This window comes from Fukomys damarensis, unplaced genomic scaffold, assembly GCF_012274545.1.
Source record: "Fukomys damarensis isolate Sample0158 unplaced genomic scaffold, DMR_v1.0_HiC HiC_scaffold_35, whole genome shotgun sequence".
NCBI classification, from domain to species: Eukaryota; Metazoa; Chordata; class Mammalia; order Rodentia; family Bathyergidae; genus Fukomys; species Fukomys damarensis.
This window is the reverse complement of record NW_022900947.1, coordinates 29,091,389-29,111,638: the sequence shown is the minus strand read 5'-3', so window position 1 is coordinate 29,111,638 and position 20,250 is coordinate 29,091,389. Positions and strand designations below refer to the sequence as shown.

General features: G+C 40.7%; 1 protein-coding gene across 6 annotated transcripts in view; it reads right to left on the bottom strand.

Moving 5' to 3' along the window:
* Tbc1d1 (TBC1 domain family member 1) overlaps positions 1-20,250 on the bottom strand; it is a 197,600-nt gene that overhangs the window by 120,184 nt on the left and 57,166 nt on the right. Inside the window, exon 1 of one of the 6 annotated variants that reach the window (XM_010625085.1) lies at positions 7,278-7,337. The exons of 4 other annotated variants lie outside the window; for them this stretch is intronic. In XM_010625085.1, the coding sequence (XP_010623387.1) occupies positions 7,278-7,307 (30 nt within the window). In that variant the 5' untranslated portion in view covers positions 7,308-7,337. Of the gene's footprint in view, positions 1-2,066; positions 2,165-7,277; positions 7,338-20,250 lie in introns of those variants that run through there. One more of the 6 variants, XM_033758804.1, reaches the window with a different exon arrangement.

Below are 20,250 nucleotides of genomic sequence, written 5' to 3'. Positions count from 1 at the left end.
AAATTATAGACATTCAGCACATTCCATTAAAAAAAAACAAAAAAAAGCCCCAAACAACAAAACAAAACAAAAAAACAAAGAAAAGAATAATATCCAGAAAACAGCAAAGTCCTGTTGCTGTTGTGGTACCTGGCACCATTTTTTTTTTTAGCATCTTAATCATCATGTGGAAAGAGAATATTCTAGAGTAATATCATTAAAAATAGCTCTGATAAAGCACAGTCACTACTACGTATCACAAAACAGGTACAAGACATTTTACATTCACAGAGGTATGATACAGTAGTAACCTACATTAATAATACTAGAATCAGTTTTTGTTTGAAATTTGCTTTGTCCACAGAGATTTTTAAACTCTTCATGCCATAGATTCTCAGACAGCCTAGGGAAGCCTATGGGGCCTTCTCAGAATTAACTTTTTCAATACCTAAAATAGAAACAAGAGAATACAAAAGAACCTAATTATACTAAAAAGAAACTATGCGAGTAATTATATTATAGTAGTATGTCCTTATCACCACATTTAATAAGATTAATCCCAAGTAATAATAAGCAAACACAGAATTTTTGACAAACATGTACCAACCAATCATAATGCAACGTGAAAACTGTAATACAGTGATAGTTGTTTTAGCTCCTAATTCCTGGAAAAAGTTTCTACAACCTTCCAAAATTCTTACAGTGATAGGAGTGCCTTATTATTCATAATAAACCTCTTTCAACCACACCTGGTTTCTGCTAACACGGTGACTCTCAGGTGCCCCTAGAGAGCTCAGCTCTAGCTGGTTGCCAGAGAAATCAGTCATGTGATTAGACAGTTGGAACTTTAAGCCCCACACTACCTCCTGGAAGTGGAAAAGTTGTAACACGAGATCATCACCAATGGCTGATGATTAAATAATCAATCATATCAATGCAATGCAGCCTACAAAAAAATCCCAAAACAATGGAGTTCAGAAAGTTTCTCTTGTGATGAACACTTGAGAGGGCAGCCACACATCTCCCAGCTCCCAGCCATGCCTTGACCTATATGTCTCCTCCATGCAGCTGGTCCTCTGCTGGACCCTTGATAATAAATAAACCACTAAAGAGGATTTGGAGCTCTGTAAGTCATTCTAGCAAATTACAGCACTCAAGGAGGGAACTGTTGAAACCTTGATTTACTGGTCACAAGGGAGATCTGGGACTGGTGACCAACATCTGAAGTGGGCATATACAATCTCCAGAAGTGAGCCCTTAACTGTGAGATCTGTACTAACTCTGGGCAGCTGGGGTCAGATTGAACTCTCTCTCTGGACACCCAGCTGGTGTCCCAAGAGCTGGAGAACTGGATACTGGTGTGAAGAAAAATCCAATACATGGGACATCAGGTGCTAAGAACAGAAATAGATGGCAGTAACTGTGACTTTACTGGTGGATGTTATTGTCACAGAGACTTCAAATGCTTTACTGGGTTTGCTGACTATATTAATGGTCAAAAGATGTGTTACATGGGCCAGGAATTTAGCTCAGTGGTTCTGCCACCTGCCTCACAAGCACAAGGACCTGAGTTCAATCCCCGGTACCAAAGAATAATAATAATAAAAAAGTATGTTACATTTTAGTTGGAAGTCAGTGAAAAATAAAGATATAATGTTTTTCCCTAGCCAAGTACATGGACCCAATGGCTTATATCCTCTAACCCCAGGTTAAGGACCACCTGACTAAATGAACAGAGGGAACCAGCAACTCAAAGGTAAGAAAACAACCACTACTCATCTCTCCTAGGATCATGAAGTACATATGCACAGTCATTCAATACAGTCCCCACCATTCCAAGACAACATAAATCCAACTGAAAATAGGAAACCTCTGCCAAAAGCTACAGCCATCAAAGTCTACAAAGAGAAATTAAAATGACATGATGTAACCATAAAGAAAGTGAATCCCAACTGAGTAAACCTTGTGTCTAGTAATTAGAATAATGGAATGAATTTCTACATCATTGTTTCCATATGGTGACAGCATCAAGAGAGCACTTAGCTACATCTCCAACCTTTTATTCATTTATTCACTCATTCATTTACTTTTGAGATAGGGCTCGCTAGGTAAATGGATTTGGCCTCCAACTTGTGATTCTTCTGCGTCAGCCTCATAAGTAGGTGGAATAACAAGCGTGTGTAGTTCAATTCTGCATCAAAAGAAATACATTACAACTTTTTCAAACATTACAAATACTCAATTAAATGTGGTGTGATTCACTGCCTAGTTCTTGAACATGGAAACTTAGCCCAATATTAAAACAGATGGCTAAGTATTTCAACTATCAACTTTATATTATCCCTGCCAATGGGAGCACAGGAAAAGCATGACAAAATAAATACCCCCAGAACCTCATTTCAAGAGACTGTTATTTGGGAAACTGCTCACCTTTGACAACTTCTGAAGCGTGCCTTTATTCTAGAATGCTCTTCTGTCAACTCTCTGCTACCTTTTCAGTTCTTCTGGACCTAGTTCCCATTCACCCCAGAGCTCCTCTCCCTGGTTCCCATGGAGTCTCCCATCCCACATTTTGGGCTGGTGGGGGTGGGAGTAACATTTGATTCACTTCTGTGGATCCTCTACACCTGTCAGGGTGTTCACTAAACACATACTTCAATATGTGAGGTGAATAAGTTGCAGTTTTCTATTTCTCCACCTTAAAGTGGATACTGTAACAGTAAATACAGTTACTTGAAACAATAAATACAGTTAAATACAGTTACTTGAAAATACTTCAAAGTGCTGCAGGTAAACTGTACTTGTTAAAATATTTAGATAAATCAGTAAGTAGGCTTTTCTTTTCTAACTTTACCTACTAAAATGTAAGAAAGATGTGACCAACAAAAAGTATTTTATAGTACAATGTGGAAACTGAGAGGAACAGCTGGATTTCTGACACAGTGCTACTGCTCAAACCCACAGTAAATCAATGCCTGATGAAGGAGCAGTGGAGGAGATATACTGGGAAGGGGATAAAGTCAAGAGACACAGGTAAAACAGGCAAGAGCTGGTTCTGGGCAGGAGAAGTGAGGAAGAGGGGAAGGGTACTTTGTGATTAGGAGAAGGTGCTGTGACCCCAGTAAAAAAATAAATTTAGAAATCTGACTACAAATTACAACCTGATATTCATATAAGAACTTTATTTTTTCAGGGACATTATATTTCTGAACAGAAGTTGGAAACTGCAGATAATGAAACCAGGGTGTACTGTGGCTCAAAATAATTCCCCATTGGAATTTGGGCTTTCGAATTTTGGGCATCCTGCCCAAAACTCCTGACAGATTGAAAAGAGAGAGAAAGGACTGGGGATTTAGCTCAGCAGTTTTGGCGCCTGCCTCGCAAGCACAAGGTCCTGAGTTCAATCCCCAGTACCAAAAAAAAAAAAAAAAAAAAAAAAAAAGAGAGAGAGAGAGAGAGAGAGAGAGAAGTGCTTCTAGTAGAAAATGTATATGAAAGCTATTATTTCTTCTATTTATTTTCAGCAGAAGAGGTATAATTTTAAATAACCCTTATCAATAAAAAGACCCAGACTGGGCTACCTGTGCTGGCTCTGGGTAGCAGGAATATGGTAGTTTGTGATTTTTGCATATCAGTATGGCACTTTTCCCTATAATTCATATACTGTTTTTACCATCTTCAACAGGATTTTAATTTTTTAAAAAGTATATTAATTTTTCATAAACTGTAGTCTTTCCACTGTTATTAATAAAGACAAAATAACTTGGAGAGAAGAAAAAAATCATTTTTAGTGTATAATGACAAAGTATTCCAATGCATTAGTAAAATGGTATAAATTTCTAAGTGCCCCAAATGCTTCACTAAATAGCATACATAAGTCTTCCTGAAACGAAAACAAAATATACTTCAGTATCTATCAAAAGTAGAAACTTCAAGTGACATGTGAAAAGCAATATTCCAGACTGCTTCTATATATGCACAGTTATTACCTAAGGGGAAATGGTAGTTTAAATTTAAATTGTGGTAATACTAAGAACTGGCCTGTGTTATGGAACTGACAGTTCTATCTTAAGTATAAACCATTAGCCTACTAATCAGATAAATACTGTTGCTCATTCTTAGGAATTGCAGCAAAATGCATATGATTCAAATTATTACACCTGTGGACACAGCATGGACTCACTTTGACCATGTCAATATCGTTAAAAAAAAAAAAAAGACTAATTCACAGCATCGGGCTACTGCATGAACATACAGTGCCTCTATTCACATGATTGACCCTCCGTACCTTACGGACAAAGGCCAAGGGGGGCAGACTTTGGCAGGTCACATGTAGATCTCAATTCTGCTGATGCTACTGACTGGCTGTCTTTGTTCAGTCTGCAACCTGCACAACTACACAAAATCACCAGTCACAGGCATATCACCAGCACCTGTGGTACAGAATGTCTGAAATTTAAATTTGCATGAATATCAGACTTACAGGGATGGGTTCTGGGATATCTTACAAATACCAATTATTTATAATTTTCAAATAAATCACTTTAGTTTTTATAGCATTAATTGTATTTTAAAGTAAAATATTGCATATACTGAAGACTCCTGAACTGCACTGAAATCAGTGGTGGAAATATGTCTTTTCTCTCAGACCATTCAGTCCTTTTATTAAAATACACTGTACTCAATGAGAAGCCACTCTTTTTCTTTCATCTTGATCAAAAGGTATATCAGGATGTAGCCAATGACATGTTAGTTAAAGAAGCAGTCTAATCTATTTTACACCATACATTTGAGACTTTATGTTACACCAATAACAAAAGCACCGTAACAACAATCCTGCTTATTGCTCCTTGGCTTTCTCTTCCTTGTGTTGGATAACTTCAGTGTGTTTATAAAACTCACTGTCTCCTAGGTGAATGACACCTTCAAAAAGCAGAATCCAGTGGCAAATCCTCCTTCCACCTTTTAGAGATCAAGAAAATCAAAGAATTACAACAAAATTAAAAAGTTTAAAGTCACCCAGAAAACAGTGTCCCACTCTCAGTTTGTAAGCAGTACCTGGCTTTCATCTGCTGTTTCTCCTTCACCTAAAGAATCTACTCAAGTCTCCTCTTAGCACCAACTCCCCCTCCGGGCCAGCTTCCCTATTTGCCATACTGAAGAGAATGACCTGCACTGTGCTCCTATTGCTTCTGGCTCTGCAATTCTACTCTTGTATAAGACAGATTATGAAACAAATCTTTTTTAAATTTCAGCCTCTCAACATTAAGCATACAGTGATAGAGCATATGTACAGTATTACTATCAAAGTTGCCAAAAAAAGCAAAACAAAACAAAGCAAACAACTCCCAGATGATAGGTATCCATGGAGTAGACAAAACTTGCCAAAAGTTCATAGGAAAAAGATTTAAAGATTTTAGTTGACTGTAAGCCCAAGATAAGCCTGCAGAATGGCCTGGAAACTAGGAGGAGTGAGAGGGAGAAAGGGGAAGAAAGGGAAGCAGGAGGGAGAAAAGGGGAGAGGGGGAAGAGGAGAGGCCGGTAGGCAGAGACGCAGAGACAGAGAGACACTGAGACTGAGAGACACACAGACAGACAGAACAACAACAACAACAAACACCTAGGGAATTAGGAGAAATGTCATTCATACATCAAGGGAGAGGTCACAGCCTCCCCATCCTTCTTGTTGCACAGGTCACATGGGAAGTATTGTTTAAGGTTTTAGAGATGTGTGTGTGTCTGTGTGTGTGTGTGTGTGTGTGTGTGTGTGTGTGTGTGTGTGTTACTGGGGGTTGAACCCAGGGGCGCTCTACCACTGAGCTACATCCTTGGCCTCTTTTTATTTCTTAATTTGTGACAAGTTCTTGCTAAGGTACTTAGGGTGGCCTGAAAGTTGCAATCCTCCTGCCTCAAGATCCCTACAAGTGGGCTCCCAGACAGGTACCATCATGCCCAGTGGTTTGAGAAGACTGCAAAAGCAGCAATACCCAGGATGGTGTGGGATTTGTGAACCTCTGAACAGAGACTGAGGGCAAGTGATGAGCGCTCGTTAGAGCCTGCAGAAGAAACAGATCTGTTTCAGGGAGAGACATTAATTCTATTCCTCTGGTAAGGGAGATGGAAAGAAGGTAAGACACAAATTGTATGTGATTTGAATGTCACAGGGCATATCGTATGTCCAAATACTATGTGTCAATTAAAATATGTAAGGGGGAAAAAGGATAGACATGAAGGGCCTGCAGAGCCTCAGGTCCCACCAGGCAGGAGTTAGTTTGAAAGCAGTTTTCTCTTGGCTTGGCTCCTCACATGAGGCCTGGGGCTCTGGCTTCATAGTCAAAGGACCAGCTATTTCACCATCAGGAACATTCCCAGAGAACCAGTACCAGAACCAAGGCTGACAGAGATGTAGAACAGCTGCATCGCCAAGAGCTGCTGCTGCCCAGTGCCAGGCTCTGGCTCTCATGCGAGAGAGCACTGTGCAGTGTACCAGAAGGACTGGCTAGAGCTGAACTTTGATCCACCCATTACAATAAAGGAACCAGATTCCATCTACCAACTGGAAAGTAGAGGCTCTAAATACTAATTTGATTTACAAAGACCAGGGGGTGAGATAAAGATAAGCCCTAAGGTGAAACCTAATTACCTCCTTTAGAATACATTTAGTGAAATGCCCTTCCTTTGCACAGATGTCCTGGGGAAGACTACTGTGCTGCTTTTCTCTCTTTCCCTAGAGATCTTATCTATCCACACCCCACAGCCAACAATGAGGACTTCCACATCTCAAACTCTGAATTCTCTCCTAAACTTGACACAAATAGCCAGTCACCTCTTCAAAGAACCACCCAGGGGGCAGGCACCTTGACCTTAAAACATCCAAACCAAGCTGACTGTCTCTGCCCTAATGCAGGTCTCTTTCCTTAACTCCTTACTTGTGGGTCACCTTCCAGGCAACCAGACTCCAAACTTGGACAGCAGCTTTTACTCCTACTCATTTCTTCTTCTATGAACCAAGTGTATATTCTTTCTCATCATGAGCCTGGAAGGTAAATGCTGGTCCAGGCCTGAACCTGGCTGTGCCAAAAAACCACAGCAAGACTCCCACTTCGGGCCCTGCCTCTGGTCTGTCCCTGTATCCATCCCTCCTCTCTCCACTGCAGCCTGATCTGGAGGGTGAGGCAGTCAGCCTACTAGGCTCTGACCAACTCCTGTGGCCTCATTTCACCTTACTTCCGTGCAAGTTCCCTACTGGCCAGAGCATTTCACACGCAACCTGAGGCTCTTCCCACGTGCATGCCCACCTCTGTGCCTGTGCGTGTGGCTCCTTCCATCGGGATGAAATGTTCTTTCTCCCCTAGAAGGAACTCTGGAATCACTCATTCAACCTATTCACTTCAGAGGTCAGGAGAGTAAGCTACAGGGAGAGAATGAGTGACATCCAGTTACAGAGCCAGGCTGGATAGAACCAGACCTCCCTGGCCAGAGCTGTTTTTCTACACTGCTCCAAGTCCTTATGATTTGCTTTTAACCAGATGAAGCAGGCTTTGGTGTAATATTTCCTTATTAGGTTTCTGTCTTAATTACTTTCCTCATCACTGAGTCACAATACCTGACACTCAACACATAAAGAAAAAAGGTTTATTTTGGTTTATATTTACTGTCCGTGGTCAGCTGGCTCCAGGCAGAACAGCATGGCAGAGGGAAATGGTGGAGGGCAGCTGCTCGTGAAATGGCAGGCAGGAAGCAGATTCAAAGAAGTGGCAGAGGACAGAGCTATGCCCTTCCAGGCCACACCCTCAGTGGCCAGTATCTTTACCAGGCTCCACCCCCAACATCATCTTTACCTTAATCCACTAATAATTATCAGGCTCCCATGATCCAATCACTTCTAAGCACATGAGGCTTCTCAAGGACAGTGTGGATCTAAACCACGGAAGATGACTGCACCATGGGGCTGCTATGCTCATCCCTGGATTCATCTCTCGATGAGTTCATGGCTAAAAGTGCTGCTGGAGGTGGGGCCATGCTGGAGTTAGGCCACTGGTGCTGGGACTTGGAAGGGTGTATTACAGAGGAGAAGGATCACTGATATAGAGGCTAAAATCTCTAAGCCTGCTAAATTAAGGGAGTATGGGCAGGACAGCTAGTGCTCACATTTCCAGCGAATAAGATTTCTTTGAGACTCAGACTTACCAGGTTTGCTCCTTTAAACTCAGCAGCAGGTACTGTGTAGGCATAAAGGGCTTTGGTGCTCCCAGGGGGTGGGCATGAAAGGCCTAAGGGCAGACTCACCCTTTCCTCTAGAAAGCAAGCCAGGTGGGCCCCACTGCCTCTGTCTATTCAAACAGGATTAAATCAAAACTTGCTAAAGAGAGTTGAAGAGCAAAGGACTCTGTGGTCCAAGACACTGTGGTCCTTTCTTGACACCTATATCCAAACCTCATCTCTGGCTCCCAAACTGAAAAGCCATCTTTTAAGAAGAATCTACAATGGGTTCTGATCATCCCTGATTAATTCCAAGGTGAAATGCAAAGTGGGATTTACTGCATTTGGAAAATCTGCACATCAAAACACTGGCTCAAGATTGTGATGTTCCCTGGCCCTCCTTTGGCAGGACTACTGTGTAACTGCCTCTGAACATGCCTTTTCCTCCAAAACGTCAGGAACTGTGTCTCTCTCATTCTGCATGCACAGCAGACAAGCACAGCAATGTAGTGTAGCTGACACTGAACTCGGAGAAGCAGCCAGATTATTGGCTGAGAACGTCTGGCAACATCACACGACCCCCTCCCCTAAACAGCATGGGGATTGCAGAACCACCAGTGGTTTGGTGCTGCAGTATACCAAGCTCTTTCCCAGAGATCACGACTCAGCTGACTTACACAGAAGAGAATCAGAAGAAAAGAAACCACTCAAACTTTGTTACAGTGTTCTTTCAATTACACCAAAATGGAATGGTACAGAAATGTAGGGCCAAACCCCAAAAGTAATGCAAATGTCAATGTATGGTATTTATTTATTTATTTATTTTTTAGAAAAGGGAGTAGAATCCCTCACCTGGAAACTCAGTAATATGGCTGTTTCAGAAGCAAGAAGAGGGTTCTGACTATAGATTATATTCATGCTTACTATTTAAGTAATTTATTAATAATCAGTACATGAGCTACAAACTCATTACTCAAAGGGGGACTTTTGGTTTGTGTTTCTGAAGTCAAATTTCATTAGCTTTAGTATTTTATATTTGGAAACTTACACATGTGTTTTTAAGAAAAGGCCTGACACAATAGAGACCTTCACAAGAGACCTGTCTAAGCAAATATTGTCTCAAAAACTTTAGTTTATTTTTACTAAATGACTAGTTTCCTTTGGGTACACCCTGCAAAAAGAGCTTCCGCAAAAACACCATTGGGCTAATTCTTTATCTTTGGTAGGACTACACTATAAACTCTACTAAACAAACTTCCTTCCTATTTTTAAAACCTTCTAAAATTGGAGAATCTACATCTTTGGTGGACAAACTTTTCCCGGAGATCACCTGCCTTGGCAATTAAAAAGATTCTTCACAGTATTTTGAGAAAGGAAAAATACCAGAAACTGTCCAACAGCCAGGACTGCCCATTTTCAGGGGACAGGCAATAAGGTGCAGAGATATGACCTTGCACAAGGTCACTCAGCCTGCTCCTAGCAGAGGCTAATGTAATTCTCTGCCCCATCTCACCCTTTTCTGATCTAAATTGCTCATGCCCTGAGGAAAGCATTTTGTTCTTGTTCAAGTCATGCACAACATGATAAAATGACAGATGGAATCTAAATAATACAGTGAGTGCTAAGTAGTGCACAGCTCTAGACTAAGTGTTGATACACCCTGCTTTAGTTTTAGCTGCAGCTCTGGGGAGAGCCATCTCCCAGATGGACTTCATATTTTCATCTTTAAAAAGAGTGAAGAAGGCCAGGCATGGTGGTAGCCACGCCGGCCATCTTGTCCCTTGAGGCTGAGGCAGGAGGATGGCCATAAGTTCAAGACCAGCCCAAACTACATAAGACCCTGTCTCAAAAGTGGGGGGGGGGGATGCAAAACTGCAAAGGCCTTCCTCACATATAAATTCAATGATGGTAATGATGATGGTGATGGCTCAGTTATTATGAGCTTAATCTCGGCAGGACTTTGCTAAGTGTGTGTGGCTAAATGCTCAACAGCCTGGAAGAAGGCTATTTAACCCCATTTTATAGATAATATACACTGACACACAGGGCAAAGTAACGTTACCCAAGGTCCTGTCTCACTGGTAACTGGAAGAGAGGGAATGTGTTCCAGAGCAATGATTTTACAGACCTACTCCTCCTCCCTAGGGATGCTTAGCCTGACTTGTCAAAGAATTGAGAACAACCACAGTGATCGTTCACCACAACCTTATGTTCTGGATCAAGGACTGAGGCCCTGGGATGTAGAACTTGTTCATTATCTAGAAATTTATTGGAAATGCATGGCTATACTCAGGTATTCCCAAACAACCTCAAACTAAAGGAAATCTGATACTTCACATTTATTTATATCTTCGCAGTTGATTTCGTGCTAGCAATGACCACCATTGCTGTGTCACCTGGCCAATCCTAAACAGCAAACAGAGCAAACCTGGGCCTCTGGCCACACATAACTTCCTGTCTGAGCCATCATGGCGGGAGAAACGTCTACTGTGGAGGGATTCTCTACAGAGCCTGCTCAGAATACACTCTCAACAAAAAGAGAATATTCTAGGTAAGTGGAATAACTATAAAACATGGTTCTATAGTGCTTTAAAATGAATAACAAAATACATAACACTCTTAAACCCAAAACTCAAGTCAACAAAATGAAAAGTCAGGCTGTGATCACCTCAACACTAGTCTCTTCTGACCACTTAATGGCCCTTAACATTCTGCCCAATTGACCTACCTTCAATCTTCTACCTTCTATTTCCTGTTTTCTGCTCTCTAAGCAAGAACATCACAAAATGCAAGGATATTAAAAATATACATTACACCTCCGTAAGAGTTTCAACCTTATACAGCTGTGTTTAAAAGCAGGTTAGTTGAACATTTTGTGCAGCTCACCTAAGAAAGGGGGAAAAAGCTCAGTTTCCCAGGGAGATAAGATACTGTTTAAGGTCTGCTGACCTTGTTTCAGGGTGTGAACATTGTTATCATCCCTTTATTCAGAGACAGCATAGCTACAACAGACAAAACATGAATTAGGAGCTGTACAATTCAAGTTTTAATCTGTTGTACAACATGGTTGTACGATATTTTTACAGTTAACACGTATTTTTTAACAGTTCTAGGGATGAAACTCAGTTCTAGGGAGAAACACCCCTAGCAAAATATATCATATTCTTGGAAAATGCTACAAAAATGAATGTAAAGTGTTCTTGCCACAAAAATGATAACTGTGTGAGGTACAGCATGTGTTATCTAGTTGGATTTAGTCATTCCAAAATACCTATATATAGGGCTGGGCATTTAGCTCAGCAGTTCAGTGGCCTGCCTTGCAAACGCAAGGACCCAAGTTCAATCCCCAGTACCCAAAAACAAAACAAAAACAAAAACAAAAAAATAATACCTACATATAAACTTCAAAATACATTTTGTACATGTTAAATGTTACCTAACCACTCTCAATTTCCATCTCTTCACATTCCTTTCCCAAAAATGTAGAAAGAATATCACTTCCACCACATTTATTTCCAGAATTAAATACATTACAAAACTTAAGTATTCCCAATACAATGCCCAACATATAGTAAGCAGTTAAAAATATAATCATCTCTTTTCTCTTCCTCTTCGTATTAATGCTAACCTAATTTTCCCTATTAAATATACTTTCCGGGTGATATTTTCCCAAGCAAAAATCCATCTCCCGTACTACAGAGTAGATACATTACATAGCCACTCCATCTCCCACCCACACCGTCCTAGAAACACATGAACTAGGTTGATCAGTGGGTCACAGCAGTCCAGTGTTAGGCAGCTTCCACCATGTGAAAGCTCAGACTAAGCTTCAGCAAACAGTTCCCGCAAAGGGTTGGTTTTCCTGCCCTGCAGAGACATTATGGCACCCTTCCCATGTGAAAAGATCTCCACACACCCCGACCGCCGCTCTAAGCCGTGATGGTGAACCTTTTGAAGCTTTCAATGATACAAATAGCCTGCTGCAGCGCGCATGCCATGGGTTCACCAACCCTCCCACAGGTATCTTGAAATTTGCAAATATACCCTCAAGTGATTAAATATTCTGAAATATGATACATTGCTTCAAAGACATGCTGACTTTTGATTTTAGTACAGCATTTTGAAGACAGTGTGCAAATAAATTAACAAACTAACACTGAGAAAATATACAAAAACCAGGGCTCAAACAACTTGGGTTGACTACCGTAAACCAGGTATGTGATCTTACTCAGACTGCATTACTTCATTGCTCTGGATGTCAGTTTCCTGATATAGAAAACAGCAAATGGAATTATATCCAAGACCATATTCTGGATAACCAGAATTAAATAGTAAGTTACTGCAGAATGATCACTATTCAGTCCACAGCTATGGAAAATGTGTGCTGGGGTGAGAGAATGGGGTCACTCTTTAGTTCTGAACTTCTCTGAATACAGGAAATTTGTATAAAGCAAAGGGTCTTTTCCAAAAGTAAAAATCACTGGTCTCAAAAACAAGGCAAAAAAAAAAAAAAGAAAAGAAAAAAAAGGGCAAACAGAGCTGGAAAGCAACAGTGAATAACCCTGAAACATGCTGGAAAGCTACCACTACTATTTCCTAACCATTCTTTTTTATAACTTGCCACATCAATGACCTACAGTTATCCTTTTGTTAAAAGACTTCATTCATACCTGAGCACACACCACTTGCAGAACAATCACCAGGAGTTCAGAGCCACCTCAACGGCATACCAAGACCCTACCTCGATAAATAAATGACTTCATTTGGATTGCATCTTCTAGTTTCCCCAAAACTCACAGACTGATTTCTGTGCATACATGTATATTATCATATTCAACATAAATTACTGGGGCTGGGGGTGTAGCTCAGTGGTAGAACATTTGCCTAGCATGCTAGTATGTACAAGGGATCCAGTTTGATTCCCCAAACCTACAACCAATCAATCAATCAATCAATAACTTTCATATATCTCACTCTCCCTACTACACTTCAAACTGCTCAAAGGCTAGGCAGTGTTCTCCTTGTCTTTGTATCCCTAGCGCCCAAACCCACATGTATGTAATAGTCACTGACGTCAACTGCCTATTTAGCCACTTTTTAAACAGCTTATGTTTGCAGAGGGTCTTTGTTATAGCTTATGTCTGGATGTCCCCCACAGCCCCATGCAGTCATAGGTGAGCTTTTTCAGAGGTGGCTGGATCTAGAGTGTGTGGCACTGGGATCAAGCGTGTGTCATTACTAAGTTACTCCACTGAATGGTTCAGTATAGTTCTGGCTAGGATAAAGGATGTAAGTGCTACACCTGTCCTAGGATATAAGGGACAGAAATATAAGGGGACAGAAAGAGGGATAATGTGCTCTTGCCTCCCTGCTTGCCATGGTCTATTTCTGCCCTGCGATGCCCTCTGTCATGTCACCCTGCCTTCAAGCCAAGCAACTATGGGCTAAAACCTCTACAAACTGTGAGCCAAATAAACCTTTTCTCCTTTAACTTTAGGTGTCAGGTATTTTGTCTCAGAAAGGAGAAAAATAAGATAGCCATAATTTCCTAAGTGCAGATTCTGGCACTATCCCCAATGTGAAAACATAACCTAAAAAAAAGCAAAAGACAAAATTAGAACAAATACTGTATCCTAAGTTCATTTTTATAAATGAGAAAAGAGGTTTAGCAAAGTTAACAACCAAGTTCAATCAAGTTACATGAACAGAACTTCTGAGCCTAAACTCATTATACACACATCAAATAGAAAAAATAACCTGCAAGAAAAGAACCAAAGTGAATAGAAATTGAGAATACCTGCTACCACTAAGTCTTTCATGTATCTCTAACAAAACAGCACAGACTGCTGGTTCATTACTCTTCTAATAACCAAGTCAAAGATTAAAGAAATTTTAAAATGGAGAAATCAGAGACATTTCATTGAGATTTACAAATATAACCAGATAGTTTTGCATTTCTACAGATTTTACAGATGTTCTTAAATATCACTGTCATTATAAAATAGAATTAAAAAAGATTAGTATTTCTAGCTCTTTAGATACTTCACAGAAGTACAAGTGACCAACAAATATATGAAGAAATGCTCAACACTGCTGGCCACGAGAGAAATATAAATCAAAACAACACTGAGATTCCATCTTACTCCAGAGAGAATAGTCATTGTCAAGAGATCAAATAATAACCAATGCTGGAGTGGCTGTAGGGAAAAAGGAACCCTTCTATGACGCTGTTGCTGGGAATGTACATTAGCACAATTCTATGGAAATCAGTGTGGAGATTCCTCAAAAAACTAAAACTAGTGCCAAAATTTCCTGCTAGAAGTGAATGGATCATCCATAGCACATGCAAACAATGGATTAGTATTCAGCACTAAAAAGAAATGAGCTATAACTGCGCATGGTGGTGCAAGCCTCAAATCCATAAAATGTAGAATACCAACGTAAACTATGGGCTTTGGGTGCTAATTCAGTGTCTGTGTGGTGCCACTGACTGTAACCAATGCACCCCTCCAGTGGGGGAGGCTGACACGCAGAGGCTGAGCATGTGTGAGGGCAGGGAACACAGGACACTGGAACCCTACCTTCCATTCAATTTTGTTATGTTCCTAAAACTACTCTTAAAAATAGTCCATCTTTCAAATACTTTGATTCCTATTTTGTGATAATATTCTAATGGTATTTGGGAAAAGGTAAACACTCTGAAAAAGAGAGGCTACTTTTTTTCCTTTGTTAAACTGAATAGTTAATATAGAAAAAGTGCAATTTTTTTTTAAAAAAAGGGACAAGAATGTACAGTGTAAATTTTTCCTTCTATTCCTGTTCCCCAAAGTTCCAATTTGAACATATTGGTTGAGTTTCATTTCATGGAACACTAATTCCACTATTATCCTCCCAAGAGATAAAATAATACTATGAAATAATGGGATTTATTCTTCAAAAAAGAAAAAAAGAATGCCTATGTCCATGATACATACAACAGGAAATATATGCATTGCCACTCAACATATGGTCCCCACACCAGCAGGTTGGGATAACCTAGCAGCTTGCTGGAAATGCAGCTGTGTTCCATCCCAGACCAGCTGAACTACCGTTGTTTTCACAGAATTTACAGGCTAGCAAAGATCATAAAATACTAAAAAAATAAAATCATAAAATACTGAAAAAAAAAAAAAAAAAAGCAACACAAGGCATCATACAAAATGCACCATGCAGCTGTAAGACTTTGGGGAAAGATCAGCTATGGTCCCTAATGGATCCTGACTGCCCCAAAACAAAAAGGGATGTGTGTACCGCACAGAGCCTGCATCCTACTTACTTACTCAAGTCTCACATCCGCTTCATACAGTGATCTCCCTCCAGCCTCACCAACCCCATGCTGCAGTTCTCCCAATAGGCCCCCAGGCCATTTGCACTGTCACTCCAACTGCCTGGCACATCCCACCCTTCCGGTTATTCCCCACCCTGCTTCGTACATTTATCCAGTGAACAAATGACTAATCAGAGGCCTCAGAAAAGAAATGAAGGGTGGGAATGGTTCTTACAGTCAAAAATGGAAGATCAGGGTGCAAACACATAAAAGCTACGATCAGTTTAAGGAATCTAAGAAAACAAATTATATATTAATTAGCCTTTTTCTCATCATGAGATCAGACTCGAGCTATGTTCTTTGACAGTGTAGGTGGAGTCTCTACCCCTGCTTTCTCCATTATGAGTCAAACCATCCTCTGCCCACGTTATTGGTCATCAATCCAAGCAGCGCTCCCGAAAGCAGAAAGAGGGAGACTGCTACCAGTCAGTCAGTCCTCCATGGCAGCCCTGCCAAATACTGCTATGCAGAAGCAGCAAATGTTTCAATCTCAGTGAATAGTCTATGTCAGTAAATTCTTCCCTCTTTGTTAAAAACACAAAGTGCTGGGCATGGTGGTGCACGTCTATAATCCGAGAACTTGAGAGGCTGAGGCAGGAGGATCCCTGTGAGTTCGAGACTAGACTGGACTACATAGTGAGTTCTAGGTCAGTCTCAACACATAGTGAGTGTCTCAAAAAAAACCAAAAGAAAAGAAAAGTCACACAGGTCTACACAAGAATTTTTTAAAAATATTTAACTAATCCATTATATTAACCTAAGACACAACTCAAGGACAAATAAACATCACTCAATTTGAAGCAATATAAGAAAATGGTTGCCTAAATCAATACTTGCAGTAGACAGATTCATACCTTACAGGAAGGCTGCAGTGTTGTGTGCTAGTAAACAACAGGGCAAATCCAACTGGTCCAGATGCTGTGAAACCTCAAAGGTAAATAAGCTCAGAGCCAGGACAGGATTATGCCTGAATATTGTGGTCTGAAGAAGCTAAGCAAAGTACAAGCTGCACTTATACTTAACATAAAAGATCTTCACCAATCTCAGAAAAACTAGATAATAAGCATGGTGACACATGCCTATAATCCCAGTACTCTGGGAGACTGAGGCAGGAGGATTACAAATTCAAGTTCAGCCTAGGCAATTTTGCAACTTAGCCAGACCCTGTCTCAAAAATATGAAATAAAAAGGCCAAGGATGTAGCTTAGTGTGAAGGTCCTGGGTTCACTTCCCAGTACTACAAAATACTTACAAAAATAAATAAACAAACTCAGTAAATACACACACACACACACACACACACACACAAAATGATGCAGCTACCCAGCTTCCTCCCTCCCACCCAAATCTAAGCTAAAGAACCACTGCAACCTAAGTGGTCTCACTGCTTCCATCCAAAATACACATTAGCTGACATTATCCTCTTCTACACCTAATAGCCTCCCACTGAACTTAAAAGCAAATGTGAACACTATATATACTGTGCTGGCCTGGCCCACACTCCCAGTCCCAGGACGCAGCTCTCTGTATTCCACCTCCCAGGAATCTTCCAGCTGTTCCACCTGGAGCACACCCAGGGCTCTCACCACTCAAATGAAAGACCACCCTGCACCACCTGAGCCCCTGCTCATAAATTTGGCCTCCCCAGTGCTGACCACCACCTGAACTATCTGGGTTAGTTATCTGCTTGTTGCTTTATTGTTTCTCCCATCTAAAATGTAAGCTCAGTAAAAAACGGAACAATTCTGCCCCTTTGATTCAAAATAGTTTATCAAAGAGTATCTGGCAGCCAGTAGATCCTCCACAAGAATCTGTGTTGGATATGTTTATTAAATGACATGCTGAGTGAAAAATGCTACAAACCTTGTTTTAGACAAAGCCAATTTATAAAAAAATTGGTTTTTAAAAAAATATTAATTAACCATCAATTACTTGTTTTTTTTTAAATTCCTTTCCTAATCATTTTTAACTATTTGGCTTATAAATCTCCACTGTGCACATTTTAAAAATAAATCTAGCCGGAAATGGTGGCGCATGCCTGTTATTCCAACTATTCAGGAGACTCAGGCAGGAAGATTACAATTTGAGGCCAGCCTGAGCAACTTGGAGAGTACTGTCTGGGGGATGGAGGGGAAAATCTATTGTACAAAGCTATTGTACAAAGTGATCAACACCTCTAGGATATGAGTTTTGCCTGGATAATATACAGAAGGTAATCAATGAACACTTGCACTGGAAAATTGCTTAATAAACAGCACAAATTACATGAAACTAAACACAGATTGGAAACAGCAACACTGGTTATATTTGGGTCCCATTTTTCATTTTATAGGATGAGCTGACATATATTTAAAATCCACTATCTTCACTGACTAGCAATACTCTAAGCCACAATCTTTACAGGTGGGTGGAAATCCAAAAAAGTGAGCCAGCAATTCTGCCATTTGTTTTCACTAACACACACAGGGACACATAAATACACTCAAATCCGCCAGGTTGTTGGGGACATCTGTGGGTTTGGGACAAAAATCACAAAGTTTGAGAAGCTCATTTTTATTTGTAATCTACGTAAACAATCAAGTGTCCCCTGTAAAAAAAAACAAAAAACAAACAAACAAACAAAAAAAACGAATGAAGCCTTACTGAAAGCCCTGTCCCATTTGCAATGCAAAGCACACCTGCCCTAATGTGCTAAATTGTAGCCATTAAAAAAAAAAAGTGCATCTTGTCTTTTTATTTAAAGGATAATGTCAGTAAAATAAAACTCTTCCTTGTATTGGCTTTACTCCTACATCATGAAATTACACATTTAATATTCATGCAATATTAATGCATTGCTGAAAAAAAACTCCTGTTCAGGTGTCCATCTGCACCCCACCAATGCCCACTTACCAGCCCTTCCCTACCAGGTGTTACATGCAGTAGCAAAGGTCAAATGGAAAAGGAATCAGCTGTCTAACTGGATGCGCAGGTGTCTGTGTGGGGCATGTGCTTGTGGGCATTCATTTGTTCTTAAAGGGACACTTAAAAATCAAACGTAAACGCACTTTGAGATTGTGCACATTTGGTGTATTATCTATGCCTTTTGTCTATCTTTAGAGAATTCTCTACTATAAAATAAGTGTGTCAGAAACTCCTCTTTTCACCACAAACCAGTCTCCACAGAACGTTATTTTACCATCAATAATCCCAAGAAATGAACTTTCAAAGAATAATTTCATATTCTAAAATCTCTCACAGGATGAGATATCATCTTAAAAAAAAAACCTTAGGATATAATTTAAGACAACTACCAGCCAATGAAAATTAAATGTTAAGAATTATGCAACAGGTACGGATGTATTTGCCCCAAAAACTTTCAATGGGCCTTTGCCACTGCAGTTCTGTAGTTTAAGTTTTAATTTTGGAATAACATGATTTGGAACCTAAGACAGCTATCAGCACACAGTTTGAGTACATGACCCCTTCAGTGGTATTACCACTTGGAGGGGGATGACCGATCTTCATAAAGGTCCTCGACATATTTTGAAATAAGGCTTTTCCTCTGGTCCTCTTCCTATCAAAGTAAACAAAAGTCTATCTCAGTGCTACAATAAATAGTATCTTACTAACCACGTTCTAGAACAATAAAGCCTAAAAAGAAAAAAAGACTAGCAATAAGTTCTTTAAAATGTACTTCCTACTAATTTGGGGATAAAGCATCTCAATGAGTCTGAACTTGGTTTTCCCCCCTTCGTTTGGTCTTACAGTACAAGAACACAAAAGGGGCCCAAATCCTCAACAGAGAATGAGTAGTAAAATATATGTAAACACACTATTTAAACCCCATAACATTATTTTTATAATTAAACCTTATTTATGGGAGCTGATTCTTCAAAGTAGAAAATGTGGGCATGGTCATTTTCTTTTTTCCATTCCAAAACTACACAACGGCTCAAAATCTTGGAAAGGCATCTGATTTTACTGCCAGCTGTTTCAGGATGTGACTGTGATTCACGGAGAGAAAGTTATTACACGGTGCCTATCTAATAAATGGTGTTACTGGTTTCTGTGTCTCCGTTATCACTTAAATTATAGGTGAAGTCACCTCTGCTCACAAACAGGCATTCATAGCACTCGAAAGCCTCGCATAATTAGGTGGTGACCTAATTATTATTTGTCAAGGGTCAGAGAATGGCTAACGGGCTCTCTCAGTATGAGCTGATTTCTCAACCTGCCCCGCGGAAGAAGCCAGCCCCACCGAGGGGTCATCCGAGGCCGAGTCCTCAGTGGGGTGAGATGCCCCAGTGACCAGCAAGTCCTCCAAGGCCGCGATGCTCACAGGCCCGGTCCTCCGGGAGGGGAGGTGTAACAGGAATCTCACCGGGAGTCCTGGAAACCTGCGCCACCCCCTTTACTTTAGCAGTCGAGGAAATGGCTTGAATTTGTAACGTTCAGCTATTCCGAAAGCTCTGGTACTCTAGAAATAAAACTTTACGGAGACAGAAAGTAGAAACACTCCGAGCCCAGACCTCAGAAGCTGCCCTTTGAGGGCGGAGGGCAGACGCCCCCTCCCGCGTGCTCCAAGTCCAGCCTCGAGGCGTCGCCACCCCAGGCCCCGCTCTCCCCATCTGGGAAATGGGCGCGACGCCCCTTCCCCGCCCGCCCCACGGCGGGAAGAGTAATGAATGAAAAGTCCCCGGTCCCCACCCCGCCGCCGCTCC